The following is a 24,180-nucleotide window of genomic DNA, read 5'->3' on the forward strand; positions in this document are numbered from 1 at the left end:
ATACGTTTGTGTGTGTTTAGATCTCTTGTTCACAAAAGCTTGCTATGTGAGTGTCACTTTACTTCCATTCAATCATGTTTAGGCTATATTGGGGTAAGGATGTCTTGATTTGACTAAGTATAATTGTTATATGAATTTCGTTTGCTTTATTGGGTTGGTTCGGTTTCTAATTTCAAATGTGATAAATGATTTAAATTCCATCGATAATTCGGATAAGACGGTTGCCTAAAAAGAATGATAAAATCTTCATTGGTATGGATTGCATGTAATATGGACTCCTGATCGATAGGTGGCAACAGAGAACAAAAGCACTGCGCGCTTTTTGAAAACGAAAACATGACGTAGTATTTCCGCGACACTGTTTGGGGCGTCTGCTCTGTGGCTCTGTGTCGTGCTCGTAGTCTGTGGTTGCGATGAACTTTCTCTCAATTTCACAGCACCAATCTTAATGGATGAAAGTGGGAGTAGCTGTTTTGTGTCATCCATAAAACAGACAACAAGCGTAAAATGACAGTGTGCAGTTTCTTCCTTCAAGGAAGGTGTCGATATGGGGAGAAGTGCTGGAACGAACACCCGAGAGGAGGCGGAGGCGGCAGCGGCAGGGGTGGTGGAGGCGGCGGCGGTGGAGATTACAGTCGAGGCACTCCTCAGTCCAACCGAGGAGGTGGAGGTAGGTGACTAAATCTTGGACGTTTAATACATTTACTTTATTTCCCTCTGTCCTCGCGCTGAGATGTGCTTTATTTAGTATTTAGCCTGGATAAGCATGTGGTAATAATGTCTTTAAGAATCATTACGTGAGCAGCTAATGTTAGTTATCTAGGCTGAATGCCGCCCATTCGACCTCGAACAAAGCTACTGCATTTCAACTCTTGACAAAGTTTTGCTCGGTTTACCTGCAGGTTTCGGAAATAGAGTATGGGTGAATCCGCAGCGAGCCGGTGGAGACTTTGTGAAACCCACCAATTTTGGTGGAAGAGAAAATGCCAAGAATTCTTCTTTTGGCGTCCCCACTCAGAACAGATTCGGCACCCTGAATACACCAAGCAGCTTCGACAGGGGTGGACATAAAGACGAAAATGATAAGCACTTGTACGTTTTTGTTCAATTTACATTTCTAATGTGTATGAATGTATATAGATTAATTGTATACACATATCTATCTTGCAATGTTTCAGGGAAACCATACAAAAGGACATGGAAATCTGGGAAAGTTCAGGACAGTGGTTATTTTCCTGTTACTCTGTCCTCAAAGGCTCAGTCTCAGGTATGTATATCAGTGAAACACATTGTTGGGTACTATATGCCATGTTATAACCAGATTCATATAAATTAGTTGTCTTAATTTATCTTAAAATGTTGCACGCACATGTCTGCTGATTTACCTGCAGGTTTTGTGGAACTGTCACCTGAGGAGCTCAGACTGGAGTATTATAATGGCAGAGCATCGGGTGACCTCCAGGCCTATGTAAGTACTCATCAGGGACTGGCAATAGCAGTGCATCAATCCAAATATTTAGGATGTGTATGAATGGCAGAACTTTTTAACCCATTTCTGTGGATTTTATGGCAAACACCGCTAAATGTGGCATATTGAGTGACTACTGCATGATTAGATGTTAAACATAACTTGAAACACAATGATAACAATTGGCCCACAATCTCATACAATATATTTTATTTTTGATGTAATTTCTGTGTTGAGAAAGTACATGTACATGTCACGGACCTTAGCTGCGCAAACATTTACCTTCTTGTACTGAAAGTCTTTTTGTAAGTGGCCGTCTGTTCTAATGGACTGTAATGCCCATGTTTGTTCCAGGGGAGCTCCGTGCAGCAGCTGGCTAGCCAGTGGAGGAACCGACTGCAGGAGCTCAAAGTCATGAATGCTAACACACGGTCTACACTGGTAAGTTGGACACACATAAAACTCTTACCAGAGTATTGATAGAGAACCCATCAAGTGTGTGGAGTGGGGTGGGTCTGGGATGGCAGCCTTCTGGTGGTGTAGTGGGCCTTATTCAACAAAACACCAATGAAGGAAGGTGCCTGCTTGATAGCTCCAGTGAAATGGTCTTGAATGCTGCTATGTTGGTGATGCCCATAAAGGTTGCTTTGTTGATGATTTTTTATAGTACATAAATAGGCTTGCGGTGTTTCCCACAGAATTTAATTATATTTGTGGTGGTAGGTTTGCAGAATTAACTTGAATGCAACCGTTTTTAGCAAATTAGCGCAGCGTAGTTATGATGCTAACCAGATTTAAGCACAATTTAGTACAACCTGGAAAATCATTGTGTGGTGGTCAATGTTGATATTGTGGTGGGCCACTACAAATAAGTCAATGTATGGGAAACACTGGGCTTGGTTTGTTGATGGACACTTTGGGAAATCCCCTACCTGTAACACTAGAATTGAACACTCCTGTATACCTGGATAAAAAGGAGATGTGAATTGCGTCAGTTAAGACAATTAGTGAAGGTCATCATTGACATTTATTCGTTTAGCAGACACTTTTTCCAAAGCGACGTACATACGTCAATATTATTACAAGGCCATTGTTACATTGTCCCCAGAGCAACTCGGGGTTAAGTGCCTTGCTCAAGGGCACAACGGTGGCCGGGATTTGAGCTTCCCTCTCTTCCCTCCTCTTCCTCTCCACCCTCTTTCCTCTTTCCTCCTCTACCTCCTCCTTCTACCACTTTCTCCTCCTACCACATTTTGACTACAATGTAGTCAAAGTACTTACAATGTAGTATCCTCTAGTACTAGTATTGACCGATGCAGTGGTAATTCCTAGCTAAGATCTCCTCTGCATTGTAGCTTAAATGTTATTCTATTGATGTCCGTTGCTTTGGATAAAAGCGTTTGCCAAATTAGTAAATGTAGTTCTAAATGTTCTGACCCTGTTCTCTCTCTATCGTCACAGATTGCAGAGTTGAATAACCCTGGCCAACAGCCGTCCTCCTTCGGGTCAGCACCATCGGGATTCGGTTCATCCTCCGCTGGGTTTGGATCCACGGCGCCGCCATCTGGGTTCGGTTCTACTGCCCCGTCTGGGTTTGGAGCAGCGCCATCTGGGTTTGGATCGGCACCAGCGTCAGGATTTGGATCAGCAGGTAGAACTTGTGCACACTTAACTGAGTGAAATCCACAATTAGGAAGTAGCGCTGTTTTACAATTGTGTAACAAAACACTGTCACAATGAAATGTTACTTTACTGAATGGAATGTGCAGTACTCTAAATTGTCATTTGAGTAATAGATTTGCACATTCAAATAATTACTGCCCAATTCCCATGGATATAACATTGAGTGTTTATGTTTGTTTATGTCTTTGTTTATGTCTGTATGAAGCACTTTAAGTGGCATTGTGCTAGAAAATGCACTATACAAATAAATACTAAAATACAAATAAATAAATACTTATGTCCATTTTAGTTAGATTAGTACATTTCCATGTGCTTTGTCCCCCCCACAGGCTTTGGAGCCCCAGCTCAGAGCAGTGCCAATTTCAGCTTCGCGCCCACTCAGAGTGCTGCGCCCACCGGCTTCGGCTCCGCCCAGCCCCCATCCCAGTCAGGTTTCGGCTCGGCCCCTGGCACTGCCCCCTCGGCCAGCTCCTTCTCCTTCGCTGCTCCTGCTGCTGCTGCCGCTACCAAAGATGCATCCAGCGGCTTTGGAGCGTCTGCCTCCGGCTTCAGCTTCGCCTCCTCGGCACCCTTGTCCACGAGTGGCTTTGGCGGGGGTTTTGGAGCATCCACCGGGGCCAGTGGCTTTGGGCAGCCCGGCTTCGGTGGCACCAACAGTGGGCTTTTTGCCACAGCGGGGGCAGGGGGAGCGTCCACAGCAGCCAGTGCCGGGGCATCAGCGGCCGGCCTGTTCACCCCTCAGAGTGAACTGACCGCGGACGAGTTGAAGGAGTTCACGGGGAAGCGATTTACGCTGGGCCAAATTCCCCTCAGACCTCCACCCGTTGACATGCTGGTTGTCTAACAGACAAATAAAGACTTACAGCCAGGAGGGACAGGCTGACACATTTTAGGTTTTCTTTTTAATCTATTTGCGAATAAATGATGGTTAAGTACATTTAAAACTGGTGTTTTTATGTTTTTTTTTTCTTTTAAATGGCTACATATTTATGCTTGTTAAACAAGTGATCATAAAATGTGTTATGACCTTCCATTATCACATTAGAGGATAGGTAGCCATTTGTTTGAATCTAAGTGCTGGTCTGGATATTTTTTTATTCTTAACAGGTTCAACAAGGCACCTGTTTACTTCTACTGATATGAATAGTTTAAGTATGCAAGTTAGACTCTAAGATATTTTATTGTACTTTTATGCAGTCTAAGATGCGTTCATTAAACATAACCTCTGACTTAATTGTATGACTTGGCGATTCTTTGAAAGTAGCATCAAGTCAGTGTCACTGCAATCAGGATGACACACTCAATGCTTTTATTCATTTAAGGGATCACTATAGTTTGGTTATCAGAATATTCCCTGATCTGGATGCATTGAGGTAATGTGCTACTAACTAGGTTGTGTCTCATTTTCGTTCAGCTGTCACTGGGGTAGGCTTTCGGTTTGTGCGTAATCAGGACACACCTCTGTTAAAATCCCATTGGTTCCCTTCGTACCGCGGGAATGATCAAAACAGGAAGTGTGGAAACACGAGTATGACGGACACTGCTGACTATCCTGTGTTTTTTAAAGAAAAGACATGGCAGAGGTTGGTTTATGTCGTCTCCTCGACATACTTCGTTCACTTTATCCAACTGTTCAAACAATAGAAGAGTACGTCGATGGTGTCACTCTCAGCGATGGCAGGAAAGTAGCCTTGGTTGAAGATTCCGATACCAGTCGATTCAAGGCGCTCCTCAAAGGGCTAATCGTGTGCGTTGAGAAGCCGATGAAAGATGCTCCGAGTAGCGACCAGGTATTTTTCTCTATTCGTGTATATTGTGCGACGAGCCTCATTTGGTTTCAGACTTTCAGCATATTCATGCATCTCACACATGTTCGTTTACATCATTACTCCGCGAAAGGAATATTACGGAGCGTAAACACGTACACAGCAGATGCAAACACATTACTACTGAGTTGCTTATATTGTCTTGTAACACATACAGTTCTTGTAAACACTATTACTCAGAAATGCATTGCACTGAAATGCGTTGGTGTTAAGTGAAAGTCTACCAGCGAAAACCATGGAGCCATTAAACTCTCGCATCTGTCTTTTAAAAGCTCAGCACGTTACCGGAGGTCCTCGCTTACGTCCTGAACACCATGATGAAGAACAAGAACAGAAACGTCCTCAAGTTTGGTTACCTTTGGAGTGACAAAGACGGAGATGCAGACCCTTTCAAATTCCATGGCGTGATAACCATGAGTCCCGCGTTTATTCACAGCAGTGACCTCTGGAAGAAAATTAACCAGCGACTGGGCACTGATCTCACCCAACACCTGCTGCGAAACTGCTCCTTATTTACTGCTGCGCCCCCCACCTGTCTTTTCCAGGTGTGTGGAGTGCCTGTATATGACTTGATGTCCGCTAACGCCTCATTCAGGTTCCTCCTCTGTAAACCTCCTTCTCAACCTCCTCCAGCCAATCCACCATGGAATAGCCAGTGGAGACGGTCAAGCACCAAGGTACGTTCTCAAGAAGTTTCTAGAAAGAGGAAAAGGGAAAATGGGAAGGAATGTGCTGGAGATGATGAGGGATTACCGGGGAAACGAAGACGTTGCCCGGCAGTGGAGAGGACATGTGATTCTGCAGGGCCAAGTCACAACACCAATATCATCAATAGTGAACAGACCTCCCATCACAACATTAACGCCACTCAGGCTATCAATGAAAACTCCTGTGTCTCCAGGCACCCCAAAAGGGCTACAGGAACAGCCCAGGCTACGGCCACCTCTCATGGCTCTTTTAGCTGGAAGCCAGCAGACCAGCCCTCTCCCCGGCCGTCGGAGTGCTTCATCCGCATGCTCCGCGTTCTCTACGGCGGCGGCGGCCTCAGGGGCTTTCTGCTCAACAGGAAGTTGGCGACGTGCGGGGCCAACGGCCCCAGGGGCCTCCAGGGGCCCGACGTGGTGCGTCTGGTGTTCCTGCAGGGCGAGGCGTACCTGCGCGGCGAGGAGCCCCGCCCCAGGAGACTCCCCCGCCGCTTCTTCAACATGGCGCCTCTCTTCAGCCGCCTGCTGCGCAACCACAGGAAGTGCCCCTACTTCCACTTCATGCGCAAGAAGTGCTCGGTAGCCACCACCGCCGGCACCGGGCCGGGGAGTGACATGGCGTTTCTCCTGGCGGCCCACTGCCTGCCGTACCGGGTCTACCTGTTTGTGCGCGAGTGTCTTCTCTACGTGGTGCCAGAGGAGCTGTGGGGGTCCGAACAGAACCGCGCCCTGTTCCTTACCCGGGTCAAGCAGCTGCTGAGGCTGGGGAAGTTTGAGAGCCTCTCCCTGGCGCATGTCATGTGGCGCGTGAAGGTCCGAGACTGCCACTGGCTGGGTCTCAAGGCCAGAGGTATGTGTATGTGGTGGTGCGGAGGCTTTGTTTTGTCATTTCTGTGTTGTATTGGGTGATCCTGCCTTCTGATGTTGTGTGGCAATGTTTTGATTGTGCTCTGTTGAGTTAGAGTAGTGTTTTGCTACTTTGTGATGGGAATTTGTATATAATTTGTACACTTGTATACTTCAGGACGTTATTAAACATATCGTCTTATCATATGTCATCTCTCTCTCTCTCTCTCTCGCTTTCTTTCTCGATTTTTCTTTCTTTCTTTAATTCTCTTTCTCTTTCTTTCTCTTTCTCTTGTCGTTCTTTTTTCTTTCACTCCATCTCTCCCCCTCCTTTTCCTTTCTCTCACCTCGTTCATTCAGTCCACTGTCCCAGTGAGCACCGGTACCGGAAGCGTCTCCTGGGCCAGTTCCTGGCCTGGCTGCTGGATAGTTACGTGCTGGGTCTGGTCAAAGCCACGTTCTATGTCACAGAGAGCATGGGCCGGAAGCACGCCCTACGGTTCTACAGACGAGAAGTCTGGAACAAGCTTCGTAACCTGGCATTCAGGTGAAGCATGTTGTGGTCCCTTCCATTGAATATAATTGTGGCTGAAGTACATGTGGTTTCTTAGCAACTGCAAGAAAACTCAAGTTGTATGTCATGAGTAGCTGTGTGATTAGCACAGATGGTATCAAGGTTAGCAGTATGATAGCGTTAAAATACCGGCATTCAGTATTGATCCTCCATGAAAACACTTTGTGTTTCTGACTCCAAAATACATAGTCTTCATTTAATTTCAAATATTTATTCATTTAGCAGACACTTTTATTCAAATGACTTGCTTGCATATATCAAGTATATTACAAGGGCCATTGTCCCCGGAGCAACTCGGGGTTAAGTCCCTTGCTGGGCACAACAGTGCAAACCGGGTGTTGAACCCACAACTTTTCAGACTACTGCGTGCGAGCCCAGCTACTTAACCACTATGCTACCGCCATCCCTAATTTCTCAGGGAGCACCAGTCCAAGGGCCAGTGGCAAACCCTTACGCCACTGGAGGTGGCGTCCCTCCCCAAAACCACAGTGACCGCTCGACTTCGCTTCATCCCCAAAACTCACGGCATGCGGCCCATCACACGAGTCGTGGGAACGGATCCTGTAACCAAGGTGTGGAGAAATGACATTCACTGTAGAAGAATACATAGAGTATCATCAACATAGCTTTATACGATTGCAATATATGTTTGTGCTCGAGCATCATGAAGAAGAAAGGCAAGGCTCTCTTTATATATATCGCGTATATATTTTGGGGGCAAGAGAAAAGTGTGCCACACCCCATCCATAAAGCACTGGCACCTGAGATAAATTGAGTGTTAAAGTGTTAAAAGGACCACCACTGTACGTCCAGAGCATGTGTGTATTATGGTAGTGGTGTTTGTGTTTATTTTTGGCCAGCGCTTCCAGCGGAGTGTGAAGAACCTGCGTGATGTGTTGGGTGTGTGTGTGAAGTCCTCGCCGACCCTGCTAGGCTCCACAGTCTGGGGAAGACAGGACATCCACAGGGTCCTAAAGACCACCGCTCAGCAGCAGAAGACCAAACCCACACCACTATACTTTGTCAAGGTGTGTGTATGTGTGTGTACTGTACTTTGTCAAAGTGTGTGAGCGTGTGTGTGTGTGTGTGTGTGTCTATCTATCTGTCTGTCTGCCTGTATTGTACTTTGTCAAAGTGTGTGCCTGCGTGCATGTGCATGCGCGCATGAGAGAAACTGCAGAGATGTCTTTTTATAATCAGGGTTCCTACGCAGTATGGAAAACCTGGAAAAGTATGGAATTTGATTTTAGTCATTTCCAGGTCTGGATAAGTATGGAAAAAAGAAACAAAGGTATGGAGAAATATTTGTGTTTCCAGACTATTGCATCTACAGTGCCAATCACTTCACTCAGGTCATAATGAACCATTCCTACTGTTGTGTAGCTTAAGTTGTCAGTCCACATCATCAAGATATAATTGAATGGGCTCCTCAGAAAAAAATCTCTCCCACAAGGGGACCCTGGTACCAAAACCAAATCGAGAACCCCTGTTCTATGCACGTGCCTATATATACCATTATACCATTGTGAACTGGTTTGTTTTGCGTAGCTCTGCTATTTTCGGCTAAAACACTGGTAGACTTTTTTGATTTTGTAAAAGTTACCAAGACATGGATACTGCATTATCTGATAAACTGTTATTGCAAACAAATAATACTGTTTACGGTGATTTCTGAGGCCTCTGCCAGCAGTGCACTAGTCTCCAACACAGCACTTCCCCAACGAAAAGTATTCAACAATGGGCAAGTGTTTTCTGAGGGCTAACAAGTTAATAATAAACATTATTATACAGCTTTTCACAATGATAGTAGAACACTCCATTGACAATGTCTAGAATATGGTCAGAAAAATCTAACGAGAAGTTTGAACATTTGAGTATGGAAAAAGTATGGAATTTTGAAATGGAAAATGTGTAGGAACCCTGTATAATGCTTTGAAATCAACTGGATGGAAAAGGCATCTTCCTTTATTTGTATTTAAAACCTGCATTAAACCGTTCAAAACTTTTTTTTTACTGTCTACAGTGAAAATGAAATGACACCACAGTATTTCTTTGTTGTTTTCTCTGGCAGGTGGACATCAGCGGAGCGTATGACAGCCTGCCTCATGACAAGCTTGTGCGTGTGGTCAGTGAGGTGCTTCTGCCTGTGCAGGACGTGGCTTTCTCTGTGCGACAGTACGCCAAAGTCTGGAGCGATCCCCTGCAGGGCCTGAGAAAACAGTTCTGCACAAGGGTGAGTAAACACACACACACACACACACACACACACAATTATTACGCAGACATAAAAATATGATATCCCCAGCAATAAATAAAATGACAAGTAATACTGTGTGTCTATGTGCCTGTGTGTGTGTTGCTACCAGGCAGAGGCCCAGGCCTGTATCAACATGAAAGGTTTTGTGATGCAGGAACAGGAGAACGGGAAACTCCACAATGCCATTTTGGTGGAGAATGTGAGTCTGAATGATTGGTGACCAATAGAAGTGACATTAACCACATAAAATGTACTCGTGCTTAATGAAGCTGACTTAACTGTGTGTTCTCCTCCTGCACCCCTCACGCCTCTCTAATGGCCCTTTTCTTCCTGCAGTATAACTCACCAGATATAAAGGGAGGAGACTTGCTTGCCTTTTTCAAACAGATGCTTAAGAGTTGTGTTGTTCGGTTTGGAAAGCAGTGAGTATTTTTGAAATCCATTCATCCATCAATCCATCAATCCATTAGTACTTTTTTATTAGTTGATCTTAAAGGCGGTGTGGTTTCACATGTTTGTGGGTATTTGTCATATTTTATGTTTTTTGTTTTTTTTTTGTTCTAGAACGTTCCGGCAGGTTTGCGGCATCCCTCAGGGGTCGGTGGTGTCCAGTATGCTGTGTAATCTGTGTTATGGTCACATGGAAAAATCCCTGCTCAGCCACGTCACTGAGAAAGGAGGGTACGTCACACAGAACCTCACCTTCTTACACACACACACACACACACACACACACACACACACACACCATCGTTGGAGATCACTTGAGACGTAGGTGCGTCTTGCGGGTCTTAAGATGGCTGTTGAGGCCAATCCGTGCTCCATATTTTGGTGCAGTGTGTGTCTTCAGATGGCTGTAGAGGCCGATCCATGCTCCATATTTTGTGGTGCAATGTGAGCAGGGGAAAGTTGATGTGGTGGGTGGTGGTGGAGCCTTTTTCTGTCTTCTCTTGCGGTGATGTTGCTTTGTCTCAGCGACACAGCTGCACAGATTTCTTCCAGCGGTGCCTGTCTATTACAATGTGCTCCCAGTTGCTTGATGTGATGTTGAATTTCTTTAGACTGTTTTTGATATTGTCCTTTATACGTTTCTTTTGTCCACCTTGGGCTCGCTGACCTTCCCTCAACTTAGAGTACAGGATCTGTTGTGTGTATCGTTGACCAGGAGGACAGCTCAGGCGATGGTTGACCTCAGAGTCAATGTGAGCTTTAGAGGAGAGAAGGCTGCCGAGGTAGGGGAAGTGATCAACATTATCGAGAGTTTTGTTGTGCATGTTTATGGTGAGCTGAATTGATGGCTGGTTGGGTGGAGGTTGGTATAGGACCTGGGTCTTCTTGATGTTTAAGGCTAGACCCAGGGCTCTGTATGCCTTGGCAGAGGAATTCAGAATGCTCTGGAGATTTCCTGAGGAGTGGGCTGCGATAGCTTTGTCATCCGCATACTGAAGCTCCATGATGGTGGTGTGGTTAGTTTTGAAAAATGGCCCTGCAAAATCTCATCTGGCCAGTAGGTGTCACTATTGTAAATGTGTCAAAGGAACACAAAAAGGTGCTTGATTGTAGTCCATAATGCCTCAGGAAATTTAGTGGAAATTGTTTGGTCCTTTTGCTGTCTACATAATGTGTTTGCTAAAAAACAACTGTGGTCCTGTAGATAGGTAAGTGGCTTAGATGCTTTCCATACAGCAATCGACAATGTTGTTTCACAGAAGTGAGGGTGTAGGGGGTGCTGTGGCGCATCTGGTTGCAGCGCTCTCTCAGTTCGAGTCCGACCCGGGTCATTTCCCGCTCCCACCTCATCTCTCTGTCACTGTTTACTGTCCTGTCTGATTAAAGGCATATAAAGCACCCAAAATTATTTGTACATAAAAAAAGTGAGGGTGCATTTGATTGGTTCTTGAGCTCATATATCAACATAACAAGCTTTTGGCAGATTCAAGGACTTCTCCTTTAACCCTGACTTGCAATGTTTTTCCTTCCCTTTCATTAGGTGCCTGATGAGGCTGGTGGATGACTCTCTCCTCATCACCCCTAAACTCAACAGAGCCATGTATTTTCTCAAGTGAGTCTCTGACAAAAGGCATACTATAAACCCCCAATGGCTGTTTCACTTTCAAACACACAACCCTAACACGTCATGCAAGTTGTTTATCTGCTATGTAACTATTTTTGTGAATAAGCTGTTCCCCTTTCCCACTCTCATTCACTGTATTATTAAAATTTTTAAGGTGCGTTTTTGCACAGAGAAGTTCTATAAACAACTAGCAAACTAACAATAAATACTGCTGTTATAACCACTGTAATGGAGTTAGCTCAAATAAAGTCAAGTTACTTTTATAAAGTATGATTTAAAAAAACAACAACAACAGAAGTACCTAAGTGGTTTCCAGTAAAGTTAAATCATTTGACATAAAGAAATGAAAGATGAATAAAATAATAGAATAAGAGTTTGAGAAGAGACCAATAACAAGGTGTTCTGCCTGCTTTGTGCCCACTGGGCAGGACCCTGCTGGCGGGGGTGCCCCAGTACGGCTGTGTGGTGAACCCCCAGAAGGTGGCGGTGAACTTCCCGCTGGAGGAGGGCGTGAGGTTTCCCGGGGTGCAGGTGCTGCCCCAGCACTGCCTCTTCCCCTGGTGCGGCCTGCTGCTGGACACACAGTCCCTGGATGTCTCCAACGACTACTCCAGGTGGGAGCCACGTCAGTCACCAGAGGGTTATACTACGGAGTATAGTGCCACCTGCAGGACACAATAGAACAAAATACTACTTCACCTGCACAACACAAACCAACACAGCACAATACTACTTCACCTGCACAACACAAACCAACACAGCACAATACTACTTCACCTGGGGCCTGTACTACGAAGCGGGGTTACTGGCTTATCTGGGTAACTTTGAGAGTAACTTGATCACGTGTGGCGTAAGTTCCCGATTAACCCGTACTACGAAAAGTGGATAGGTTTTAACCGAGGTATGCTGCCATGGCAATTTACGCTGCATCTCAAACCTGCTCCGAGCAGGTTATGTTCTTGGTTAACCCGAGGTTTCCGTTAACCACACCCTTTATAAGTAGCCTACCACCCCTCCACTAACAATTCGAGACTATGTCGGCGTACCTGGATGATCCAAACGACATCGGAGCGCAAATCGTGAGGTGCTCTCTTCGAGGGGTTTTAGAAACCGCCATATATATATATATATATGGTGGGCGTATGTTGTGTCGACCAGTCATAAAAACTGGGTCTAATTCCAGACTCTTTTCTTCAGTGGTTCCATGTTGGTGGAATGAACTGCCCAGTGGTCTCCGTTCCTGTGGTAGTTTTGGGTCGTTTAAGAGGGGTCTAAAGACATTCCTATTCAACATATACTTAGTTGTTTAAGCGCTTATGTGTTATGGTTTATATAATGTTGTTTTATTTTAATTGGGCTGTTAATTAATTTGACATTATTGTTTATTATTGATATTCTCCTTAATGTAGTCTTAGCATGTTATTGTTTTATATTATTGATTGAATTGACATTATTGTTTTTATTATTGCCTTTCCCCTTTTTTACATTGCTTTTTTATTAGGCTATTGATTGAATTGATATTATTGTGTACTACAACTATTCTCCTTACTATATTTGACCTAGATTTTAATCTGTTCCCTGTTCATTTTTAAATATTATTATGTTGTTTTGTATTTATATGTCGCTTTGGACAAAGGCGTCTGCTAAATCCATAACCATAACCATAACCATATATATATATATATATATATATTCTCTATGAAGATATAGATTGTCACCCGAGGGAATTCGTTATGTTTGTCAGATGATCTAGGCAGAAGTCTCTAATGTCACCCGTCATAGCAATGCCCTTACGTGGACATTCATGTTTTCTATCTAATCGGTGATGCTGAACATCTGAGCAAGAATAGGCCTACTGTATGTCCGAAAATAAATCGGACATAGGCCTAGCCTAGTCTACAGTATGCTGAACATCTGAGCAAGAATAGCGTAAAATAAATCGGACATAGCCTAGGCCTAATAAATTAAAATCACCATTTTAACAAACTTGTTGAATTGAATGTCATATTACTGTACCCTGCACATAAAGGCTACACATTTCCACAGCACCAGAATCCGACCGAATGCCTCCCTCAACCCCTTCCACAATCGGCCTTCCACTATTATTTGCGATGGCCAACTCCTCTGCTACTGTAAAACACTCCTTACAGTAGTGTTCACAGACACCTTTTTCTTGTTAGCTGTAAAACAGAGGCCAAGTGAAGGCTATAAGCATACTAGACCTACATGTTTTCATAATTAAGAAATATTAATGCAAGCTATAACTATATAAACCTACTATTCTGAATAATGTGTTTGTGTTTCATTTTCACCTGCTGCCATGTGCGTTTGGCAATGGTGTTGCATCTGAAATGTTCACAGGATTAGGCATACACTAAATCAGTCAATGGGGGCTACTTAAACATTCAGTTATCCTATTACTGTAATCTATATGCCCACTTCTAAATTGTGTTGCATCTGTAGGCATTTCTATGAACTCAAAATAGGCAATTTAATTATTTCAACTCATTTCATACATTCCGCAAGTTATTAATCCTCCGTAACACATATTTGAAGAACATGTGGAAATAAAACTTTACTTTTAGGCATTTAGGCTACCCGATCTGCAATACGTTGCCAACAGCCTTGCCTTGCTTTGTTCACTGCCGACGTATTTGATTTTTGTCGTAGAGTGGGTTTTAATTCCTCATAACTTGGCATAATAATTGTGCATTCCTCATCCGTAAAATAAGGTGATCGCGTCATCATTGAAAGTGGTGACTTGCACTGCAACCCGCCCCTTTTATGTGAACGCGCACAAACTCCAATTAGGTTAACCCCGGCTCAACAAATCAACTTCATAAACAGCGTCGTAGTACCGATTAACACCACTTAAGATAACCAGGTTTTGTCAACCCCGGTTTAACAAAGTAACCCTGGGTTACATCTGGGTAGGTTAAGCTCCCTTCGTAGTACAGGCCCCTACACAATCCAAACCAGCACAGCACAATACTACTTCACCTACACAACCCAAACCAACACAGCACAATACTACTTCACCAGAGGTATACTACAAAGCAAGGTTACTGGCTTACCCAGTAACTTCAGGAGTAACTGCTGATCTCCAAACAACATGCATGCCACATTTTATTTATTTTCCAGGTATTAGCTGTCTGTTCATCAAATATATGCTGGTAAATTTTAGATAGATATTCATCTGGGAGATGATTCAGGTGACACCTGCACATGTGTTCTACATGTTAAACATTGAGTGGGTTCATATTTATCAGGTTAGTGTACAGGGCAAGATTTCTGATGACTACTCCAGGTAAGAGTTATCCACACCAGTACCTTCCTCTTCTCATACCTGGCCCTGGCACCAACCTATTATATCAGAAATGTTGTTCTAGTATGATATTTGTTGCAGTGGAGCTTGCTGCTTTTCCAAGTATTCACTGTTGGTATATCAAATGTATGTTGGTTAATTAAATATTAATAAATAAATGTGCAATACCCCCACTCCAAGGCAAAAATTCCCAGTTAGAAAGCTGTTTAAAGCCTTGCCCCGGAAAATAGGGCATTTTGGATTTAAGTCAGCACAGTAGTGTAGATAACTTTTGACATTTTTGCTTTTTCGATGTATCCAATCCCGTTGCTGTATTTGTCTTACTTCTCTGCTCTGTCTTAGTTACGCTGGCCTATCGCTGCGCTACAGCCTGACCCTGGGCTCCTCCCGCTCCCCCGCGTTGTTCATGAGGAGAAAGCTGATGACCATCCTGCGGCTCAAGTGCGACGCCATCATGCTGGACCTCCGGGTGAGCGCCCCTCGTGCATCCTCAGACTCTTTCAGGGAGACGCATTGCATTAAATTGCATTTCATTGAAAGACTGTTTTTAACTAAATGACACTATTGAAGTGCTATACAAACACATCTCTGAGGAGAAAAGTGTAATTTGTAAAGTGTAATTTTTTTACTCTTGTGAGTCCAGGGCTCCCTTGAAAAAGAGATGTAAGATCTCAATGGGACTCACCTGGTAAAATAAAGGATCAATACAAATAAAATAAAATAAAAAGAAGACATACTGATATTGCAGCTTTGGTTTCACAGGACTGAATTGCTATTGCTACTGAGTTGACAGGTGGTGGGACAGTGAAGGAGGCACAACAGTCAGTAGTGAAGAGTCTGAAGGATTTTTTATGCAGTTTAAGTTCAGTTCAGCTCAGTTTTATTTATTTAAGTAGGATTAATAATTAACATTCAATCTATCTCATTGTCTTGTTCTATAGCTCAACAGAGATTTTATTATTTAGTTCTTTCAGGGCCAGTTTCCCATACATGGATTAAGCCTAGTCCTAGATCAAAAGAGAACTGCAATGGAAATCACCATTGGAAATAAGCATTTAGTCTAGAATTAGACTTAATTCATGTACTGTATGGAAATCGTCCATAAGGGTTTAGAGTGAATCATCACCCAGTGATGAAAATAATCCCATTTACCCTCAATGGTAAAGGATAGTACTGCAGTCAGCTATCCACGTGTATCATTCACATTATCTCCCTCTTGTTTGACCTGATTTAAAAGCCTTTATCTTCTCTTTAGACAAATTCCCTGGAGACCGTCTATAAAAACATCTACAAGATCGTGCTTCTCCAGGCTATGAGGTAACGGCTCTCTGAAGTTTTTTTTTACCAGGGGTCGTGGGAAAAGGCGGTGGGCAATCTTGCCTCTTCCCAAACTTATTCTATCAGTTAATCACAATGTAGCTACAATAAACCGGTAGGTATCATAACAGTCTGTTTTCCAGCCTTGTTCTGTCGCCACACATGTAGCATGGGGTTATAGCAAATCGTTGTAAAAGAACTTCATTGCCATCATTATGCCCAGAATATGATTGTTGAGTGGCGATAGAAGAGACTTTGGACTTGGTGTTGCTTGGGGGAGATCCAAGGACAGGCCTGCGGGCTGCTGTGTAAGTAACTGCATGTGCTTGGAGTCCTGGCCAGTTGATGTTTAACGTGGAGGATGAGTTTACGACGGTCAGTCGCTGGGCTGGGCTGGGCCACTTCCCTGTGTTTATGTAAGCCACCAGTTTACAGGCCCTAATGGTAGTGGGATTGAACGGAAGTGTACTGCAGGGTGGAGGGGAGGGCAAGGGTGATGTGTGTGTGTGTGTGTGTGTGTGTGTGTGTGTGTGTGTTTGGGGGGGGGGGGGGGGGGGGGGTGTTGACAGCAGGGTGGAGAAGAGGGCAAGGGTATCACTCCTGGTATTACTTAATGGGCTTAGATATAGAACTTTACCTCTTTAGTGGCCTCAAGGGTTATTTCAGAATGCAGTAATCACACACCCTGTGGCACTCCAGCAGGCTACCTGAGTTTACACTGTGTGTGTGTGTGTGTGTGTGTGTGTGTGTGTGTGTGTGTGTGTGTGTGTGTGTGTGTGTGTGTGTGTGTGTGTGTGTGTGTGTGTGATTTTCATCCCTTGATGCCCTGTATCCGTTGCCTCTTGTGCAGATTCCATGTGTGCATGCAGGGTTTGCCTAAAGGTCAGACTGTGGGGACCAATCCAGTCTTCTTCCTGAGGATGGTCTGGGCGATGGCCAAAACCACATACAACTGCATCAAACAGAACAACCACGGTCAGTCAAGGATGGCCCAGACTCTGTGTGTGTGTGTGTGTGTGTGAGGTTTGACCCAGACTCCCTCTAGTTTCCCTTTACCTGTTTCCTGGAAGCTTTTTTGGTTATAGTGTCTTTATTTCTGTGTTGAATGCGTTTTTTTGTAGGTCTAAGGCAGTCAGACAAGGGTTTAATAAAGGTGTGTTAGACCTCATACAGCACTTTCCACTAGGGGTGTAACGGTACACAGAAGTCACGGTTCGGTTCATACCTCGGTTCGGACATCACGGTTCGGTACGAGTTCGGTACAATGGAGGGAAAAGCAAAACAAAAATGCAGAAAGCATTTTTTTTTGTACATGTCTCAGGCTGTACCACCTAGTGTCATACAGTCTCTTCCCTGAGCTATCTGCAACAGCCTGAAGTGTGTAAGATGTAGGCTAAACAGTACAATAAGTGCCCAGACTCAATCTGTAACTTGTAAACAAAATAAGACAATCAGCTATAAAACTGTGCAAATTACATAGAAAATGATTTTTAAAAATCCACTTAAGCAAGACCTTCAACATCTGTGTTGTATATGGAAGGGTCTACAATTTGCCTCAATATTTTTCATTGTGTGTAAAGTAATAATCTAGCCTACTAACTGTGAAAATATCACACTATTTTGCCTTTTTTTTAAAAACGAAATTGCTCCTTTCATTTCATAAACAGACTACAACTAGAAGTCACGTGACTTTGCCCTTTGACGTTAACTCACCGTAGCATGGTTTGTTTATTAGCCTGGTTAGCGTTGTCACTTTATTTTACTGTCTGCACTTACACTACCAGCTCCTCATGTGAGAAGTTACAAGTTACCCCAACATAAAGGTAATTACCACGCGATTTACATAGCTTTCTGTCATTACGAAATAATTTAATTTAAGCCATAGGTTTTGGCCCTATTTGTATGTGTATCCAAAGGCTGCTGAAGCGCACGGGAAGTTTCTTTCCCCTTGTTTCAGTGATTGGTAGCCTACATCATCTGGGTGATGGCTTCGAATATGTGTAGCATTTTTTCCACTCACATACCCAATGCTGAACAACGCCGACACACAATTTCATCTTATCCACCACTCTTCCGCCTGTACTAACGTTACTGTAACTGAAGTTCTCAAACTTGCGATCTTAAAGAGACCAGCGGATCCTCTAACTCTTGTAGGTCTAATCTTAGTGCTGCTAATGACTGACGGACTCGACCGACGACCTGACAAAAAAAAACATAGGCGCCAATCAGAGCTTCAGAGCTAAGGCGAGGCTACAGATTAGCGTTAGGTGTCGCTAAAGAACTCCCGTAACTCTCGCTACTTAACAGTAATTGCGCATGACATTAATTAATCCGCACACGAGTTTTATGTATTTTTATACCGTGTATTCTCCGTGTAATTTCATACACCGAACCGTGACGCCCGTACCGTTTCGGTTCAATACGAATACATGAACCGTTACACCCCTACTCCATGTTGATATGTTATTTAAAAGGCACCCCAGGAAAAGGCATTTCTTGTCTATTGAGATGGCTGGAGTGGCTGAATGCTACAGTCACTTTGCCTGAATCTAAATCTGGATGTTCTTGAGAGAGTCTGTAAAGAGGCATAATCTCAAATCCCCTGCTTTCTGTGACAGGAGAAAATGAAGAGCTATTTACTAGCAAAGGGAAAATTCACAAAGTATTAAATACAGAGGGGTCTATAATTGCGACACATGTTTTTGTTATGAAGGATTTTTCTCAGAATAAATTTGCTTCCCCTCAAGGTTGGATTTTTCTTCATTGTGTTTATTGCAAAAATAAGGATCTCCAAAATACCATTTGTATCTATTTTTATTTATTTGATTATTTTTCATATTTATTTTTTACTCAACTTTACCAGGGGTGCCAATAAATGTGGAGCGTGCTGTATCTCTCTCATTCTCTCTCTCTCTCTGCCCCTCTCTTTCTCTCTGCCACTCTCTGTCTCAGTCTCTCTTGCTTTTGTTGTGTTTAGATGGTGCCCTGGGCTCTGCTTATGGTGGCTGTCTGAGGCTTAAGGCCGTACAGCTGCTCTACTGCCTGGCGTTTGAATGGGTCTTCGTTCGCTACCGCAACACCTACCGTTGCCTTCTCCCTCGCCTTCGTCAAAGTATGTATGACCGCATGCCTCATCCACATCATGAATCTTTTCTGACAAGAGTTCCCAGCTCTCACTGTATAGGTTTGTGTGGCATCAAATGAATGCCTTATGTTTTGAAAACCAAACCTCTGTAACGAAGGATGATGCTTTGTCTATTTATACATTAGCCTCTCTTCCTGTTACTGAGAAAATAAATATTATCCAAGTCACACTTTAATTGCTTAGATTATCAACATTCTATCTGTTGACACTCATTTCAAATGCAATTTAAGGTCAAGGTTAGGGGTTGGATTTGGTTAAGGTGATGTTCAGTAACTGTTACATACTGAACTTGAATCTGAACAGATGATCTGTTAAGAGTCCCTGTGGGTGGACTATCCAAGTAAAGTATCCAAATCACATCATTACCCAGATAGATCCCAGAATTCTACCTACTGTAGGCCTGTCATAAACTTTGAACAGGAAAAAAAATATTTTCCCCTTCAGTAATTTTCCAGTAATGCACTCATGGCGGTGCAAAGTCCTCTTGACTATCCAGAAGTCTCCTTGCTACACTTTTACAGAACGCCATGAATTAGACTCCTCCTGTTCTTGACACTGATCACCGTGACCTACAACTACAGACCTATCAGCCAGTTCTCTCCAAAGAGTTGTCTCGTATAGTGTTGCACGGTGCACCGATACTACAAAAGTATCGCAATACCCTGAAATTAAAAATGTCACGATGCTTAATTTTTTTAGTATCTATACTTTTGAGAATGACTGTGTTCTTTTGAAGTAACATGCGTGTGCACAAGGCATGCTTCTAGCGCCTCATCCCCTAACCTGTAAGCGCAGCTGTCGTGCTATAAACAGCGAGACATGGCTGCTAGTTCAAGTGATGCTATGGTAACACACTAACACATCATAATAGGCTAATATCAAGTTGATTAGCACACTTGCATCTCACAAGTTTGTGTTGCTAACCTACCTAGGCTGTGGGATTTTGGTCATTAGGTTGGGTTCAATGTAATTTAGAAATAGGCTAAGCAACCATGGCAAACTTTTACATCTGAAGAGAGATCCTTGCTAACTATCCCGCTAGCTCAGGTCACGTTTGACAATTATTGCTCGCTAAAATCATTAATGAACATTGCAAGACACTTATCTCTTCTATGATCCCAGAAAGATTTTCTTCAAATTGTACATTTTTTTAACATTTATATTATCTAATGACATACAAAACATAATTAATTGCATCCACATATCCTTATGTGCTATGTGCAACTTTTATTCACTAGACTAAAACCGTAAGACAAGGTCAATTACTCTCACGTATCTCTTAAAGTGACAGGCACTCAATTACACCTACACATCACTAATGTGCACTCAATTAGACCTACACACCACATTAAAGATATGCCTAAGTGTAATAGTTTAAAAATAGTTATAGTTTTAGAATAGTTTTCAAATTGCTAAATATATTTACTAGTAATTATGCAGAATATATGAAATATGACATAAGCCATCATTTTCCATGTGTGTTTGTGTGGAGAGAGTCAAGCAGAATCTGGGATGGCCACTGGTGTGAATGATCACACTACAGTATATTCAATATTACTGATGATGATGATGTCAAGGCAATTCTCGCAATTCTTGACTTGGTATCGGTATCGAAACATTAATTTTGGTATCGTGACAACACTGGTCTCATAACAACTGTTACATTACTTAGAGGCCAATCATTATCTGCACCCTCTGCAGTTTGGTTTAAGACACAACCATTCTACAGACAGCTACCTGTTTATTATCAGAAAATATGAAACACTCACTTGATAAGGGGAATGTAGTTGGTGCAGTATTTCCTAGATTTAAAAAAGGCATTCCACAGGGCACTGTTTTGGGTCCTATATTTTTCAGTCTGTACCAGACTTTACTTGCCAGACGTATATGCCCTGAAATAGGTCTCCATATGTATGTTAATGATCCAGTTGTGTATGCATCTGGTAACCTAACTAACACCTATAACTGAGTTGCAAACTAAATAGAAACTTAGTAAAAGTGTCTTCCTGGTTTGAATCATCCTGCTTAACATTAAACACTAAGAAAACTAATTCCATTAGAAAAATCATCTGCTACACAACACTCAAAAGTGAGCTCATTGAACAAGTGTCAGAGGTGAGATATCTACTGTAGGTATAGTTACATTTTAAGTCAGTAAAAAAGTCAGTAAACCCATCAAAGCCAACTTAGTCTGTTTAAAATAATAAGAAACTGTCTAACAGTTGACTGTGCCTTGCTTTTTCTAAATTCCATGATACTCTCTTGGTTTAACTATGGTTTAACAACCTGCTCTCAAGCCAACCAGTCAACAATTAAAACCATAGAGCAGTGGTCCCCAAACTTTTTCTTCCGAGGGCCAGCTCACTGTGCCTGGCTCTAAGAGAGGGCCAGAGACTCAGAGTATATTAGTAACCATAAATAGCTTAGTGCTGTGAACAACAGCAGTCTACCTTAGTTGAATATTCCATTACATTGAATCATATGTTACTGCAATTCAATACCATTGTTAGCTGTGTTTATATTGCAATCATGCCATATCAGTGTAAAATGTAGCTCAAATAAAATAATACTAATAAAAAATAGCATTCCCAAAAGTATTAGTATGTATTCATTATATGTGTGAACTCTGAACTCTGTGTCTTTGCATACACAGCTCAAGTTGTGAACAAGCAATATCCTACAAATAATTTGAAGTTCTCAAACTATGAGAGTTTTATGAAGGGCTGGCAAAAACATCTGAAATGACCACTTTCACTCACCTGATGAGAACTTTTTAAATTTGTATGAACATTTGAATGAGTTAGTTAGTTAGTTACTAACAATTAATTGATAAACTTGTAGAATACTTTGAGCACTGATGCAGTCAGCATAGGCCTCTTACATTGTTTGCAGGTAAGCCTACATTTCATTCCGTTTTCGATGGCAAACACGAAACGGCGCCAAAGCAACCACCAGTGGACAAAGGGTATTACATGTGTACTGTTAAGACTCGCCATAGAGAATGAATGGGGGAAATTACGGAGGTTATAGTTTGACGATGTCGTACTCCCATGCGGGCCAGATGCTACTGTATATACCACGGACATGTTTTGGGGGGCCACCCAAAATGAGGTGGCGGGCCGTAGTTTGGGGACCACTGCCATAGAGCATCTTTACAATAAGACTTTCAAATCCTGGACAAAAAGCAGATACGGTACCATCATTGTCAGATATTAAGCAAATACCAGTAATTTAATGTTTTGCTTATTTCATTCTGATAAATTTATTTTTAAATGCATAAACAATATTGCTCCTCAACCCCTCTGAAAAATCCTAGAAAGATTGAAAAGCAGCAATAGAACCACTAGAGCAACCACAAGCAGCAATTGCAGAATTCCATACTGTAAAACCTATTTTGCCCAGACAGCCCTCTCAGTGAAAGGGGCAACATTTTGGAATTCATTACCAGATCACATCAAATGTATGTCAAACTTTGCAGCTTTTAAAAGAGTTACCAAATCATGGTTAGTCCAGCAACAATATTGTACTCATGTGTATTGAAAAACGTTGATATCTTTGGATGTTTTTAAATCACTTGTGTAACTTCTTGCTATACACTTTTTGCTTTGTATCCTTGCCAGGAAAATGGAGTCTGGAGAGGGCCCTGAAAGGAATGAGGTTGGCGAGGGTCCGCCAGGCAGCTACCCCCAGAGTGCCACCTGACTTCAAGGCCATCAGAGCCTGACCTTTGACCTCCCACAGGTCAACAAAGGAGAATAAACTGAAACAGCCTTGGTGCAGACAGACAACTTGGCTCTGCTCGGCTCTGACTCTCACAGTTTGCCAAGACCACTTGTAAGACAACAACTGTCTGTATCTTTGACTTTCAGATTATCTGAAATAGGCCTGTATGATTGGCCTCCCCGTGGTGTGGTTCAAAGCAGAAGTGGTTTGTAGGCCTTTTCAGCCAGAGCCTGAATCTGTTCTCTTCAAGAAAGTCAAAGGATATGTGTTACCCATTAGGATGAAGGTTCAACGTGAGTGTGGTTCAGAGATGCTGTTGGAGCCTGGTTGTAGAGTCCATGTGGTTCTAGGCTAGAGCCTGGTTGTTTCCTTGTTAGGGGGTTGGTAAGGCAATAGGCCCGGTCTCCCTAAACCAGCCAACTGAATACCAGTGACACTTGTGGCCAAGGCCCAGATGTTCACCTTTAAGAAACATGTGAGGAGGATTCATTTGTGTTTTCATCTGCAATACAGACTCGTCATGTGTTAAGACGTTTAGGAGAAAAGAATAATTTCCACAACCATACCTTTTTTATGTTGTTTCGGTTGTAACTTTAATGGGATTAAAAAAACTCCTGACTAAACACATTGCACATGCTTTATGTTTACGGAAAGGCCTCATTGCATTGATATAAAACTGATGACATATCAGGTTTTCTCGTAAAATACAACCCATTAAAATATGAAGCGAAAGGTCAACTGCCAAGATCAAAAGCATCTCTGCTTTCTCCTCCACTCCCTGTTTTTCCCTGTGTTTGTTTTGTGTTTTTAAGAGAGCTTATCTCCAATGTGAAGTTACCAGTTTCACTGCTGCTTAAGTTGTTTACCTGTCCAGCAGATGATCCGTCCCTCTGTATTAGCTCAAAATGCTAAACTACCTGAATTACTGTCATCAGTTACCAGACCAGTTGTCCATAGCAAGAGCAACAACAGAATAAAAAAACTACAAGCAAGAGATCTGTTACAAGATGTTTATTAATGTTTATTTTAAAAAATGGTTTCTGATTTTCCATGTTCTATGCACTTTTATTTCCAGAAGAGAAATAAATACTTAACATGAAAACCAAGTAGTACATGTATGTTACAAATACAATATCTAAAATGTATTTTTACATTGTTAAGCATTTAGAATTTCCACATATAAATCATATACTGAGCTAGAATTACTGCAGTTAAACAGAAGACTGCACTATTTTGTC

The 24,180-nt window shown here is 42.6% G+C and overlaps 2 protein-coding genes across 3 annotated transcripts; both read left to right on the plus strand.

Annotated features, from left to right (window-relative positions):
- Positions 1-362: 362 nt before the first annotated feature.
- On the plus strand, positions 363-4,385 carry nup42 (nucleoporin 42). Its single transcript, XM_076301023.1, has 7 exons — positions 363-670; positions 903-1,092; positions 1,179-1,267; positions 1,392-1,468; positions 1,823-1,909; positions 2,930-3,119; positions 3,481-4,385. Exons 1-7 carry the CDS (start codon positions 508-510, stop codon positions 3,993-3,995), a joined length of 1,311 nt encoding a protein of 436 aa, XP_076157138.1. The 5' UTR covers positions 363-507; the 3' UTR covers positions 3,996-4,385.
- A 239-nt stretch (positions 4,386-4,624) lies between these two features.
- On the plus strand, positions 4,625-24,041 carry tert (telomerase reverse transcriptase). 2 transcript variants are annotated; one of them, XM_076302147.1, is made up of 16 exons: positions 4,625-4,941; positions 5,250-6,531; positions 6,888-7,074; positions 7,520-7,673; positions 7,962-8,129; positions 9,173-9,334; positions 9,468-9,557; positions 9,695-9,780; positions 9,923-10,039; positions 11,349-11,420; positions 11,861-12,046; positions 15,100-15,226; positions 16,013-16,074; positions 16,925-17,049; positions 19,052-19,186; positions 22,840-24,041. In XM_076302147.1, the coding sequence occupies exons 1-16, from the start codon at positions 4,726-4,728 to the stop codon at positions 22,941-22,943; spliced, it is 3,273 nt and encodes a 1,090-aa protein (XP_076158262.1). In that variant the 5' UTR covers positions 4,625-4,725; the 3' UTR covers positions 22,944-24,041. The 2 variants fall into 2 exon arrangements, with proteins under 2 accessions (XP_076158262.1, XP_076158264.1); XM_076302149.1 differs by lacking the exon at positions 22,840-24,041 and having other exon boundaries at positions 19,027-19,170.
- Positions 24,042-24,180: the final 139 nt, after the last annotated feature.

Source organism: Alosa pseudoharengus, unplaced genomic scaffold, assembly GCF_046254945.1.
Source record: "Alosa pseudoharengus isolate Yale_2024_CS ecotype anadromous, Long Island Sound unplaced genomic scaffold, YU_APseudo_1.1 YU_APseudo_1.1_scf_23, whole genome shotgun sequence".
NCBI classification, from domain to species: Eukaryota; Metazoa; Chordata; class Actinopteri; order Clupeiformes; family Clupeidae; genus Alosa; species Alosa pseudoharengus.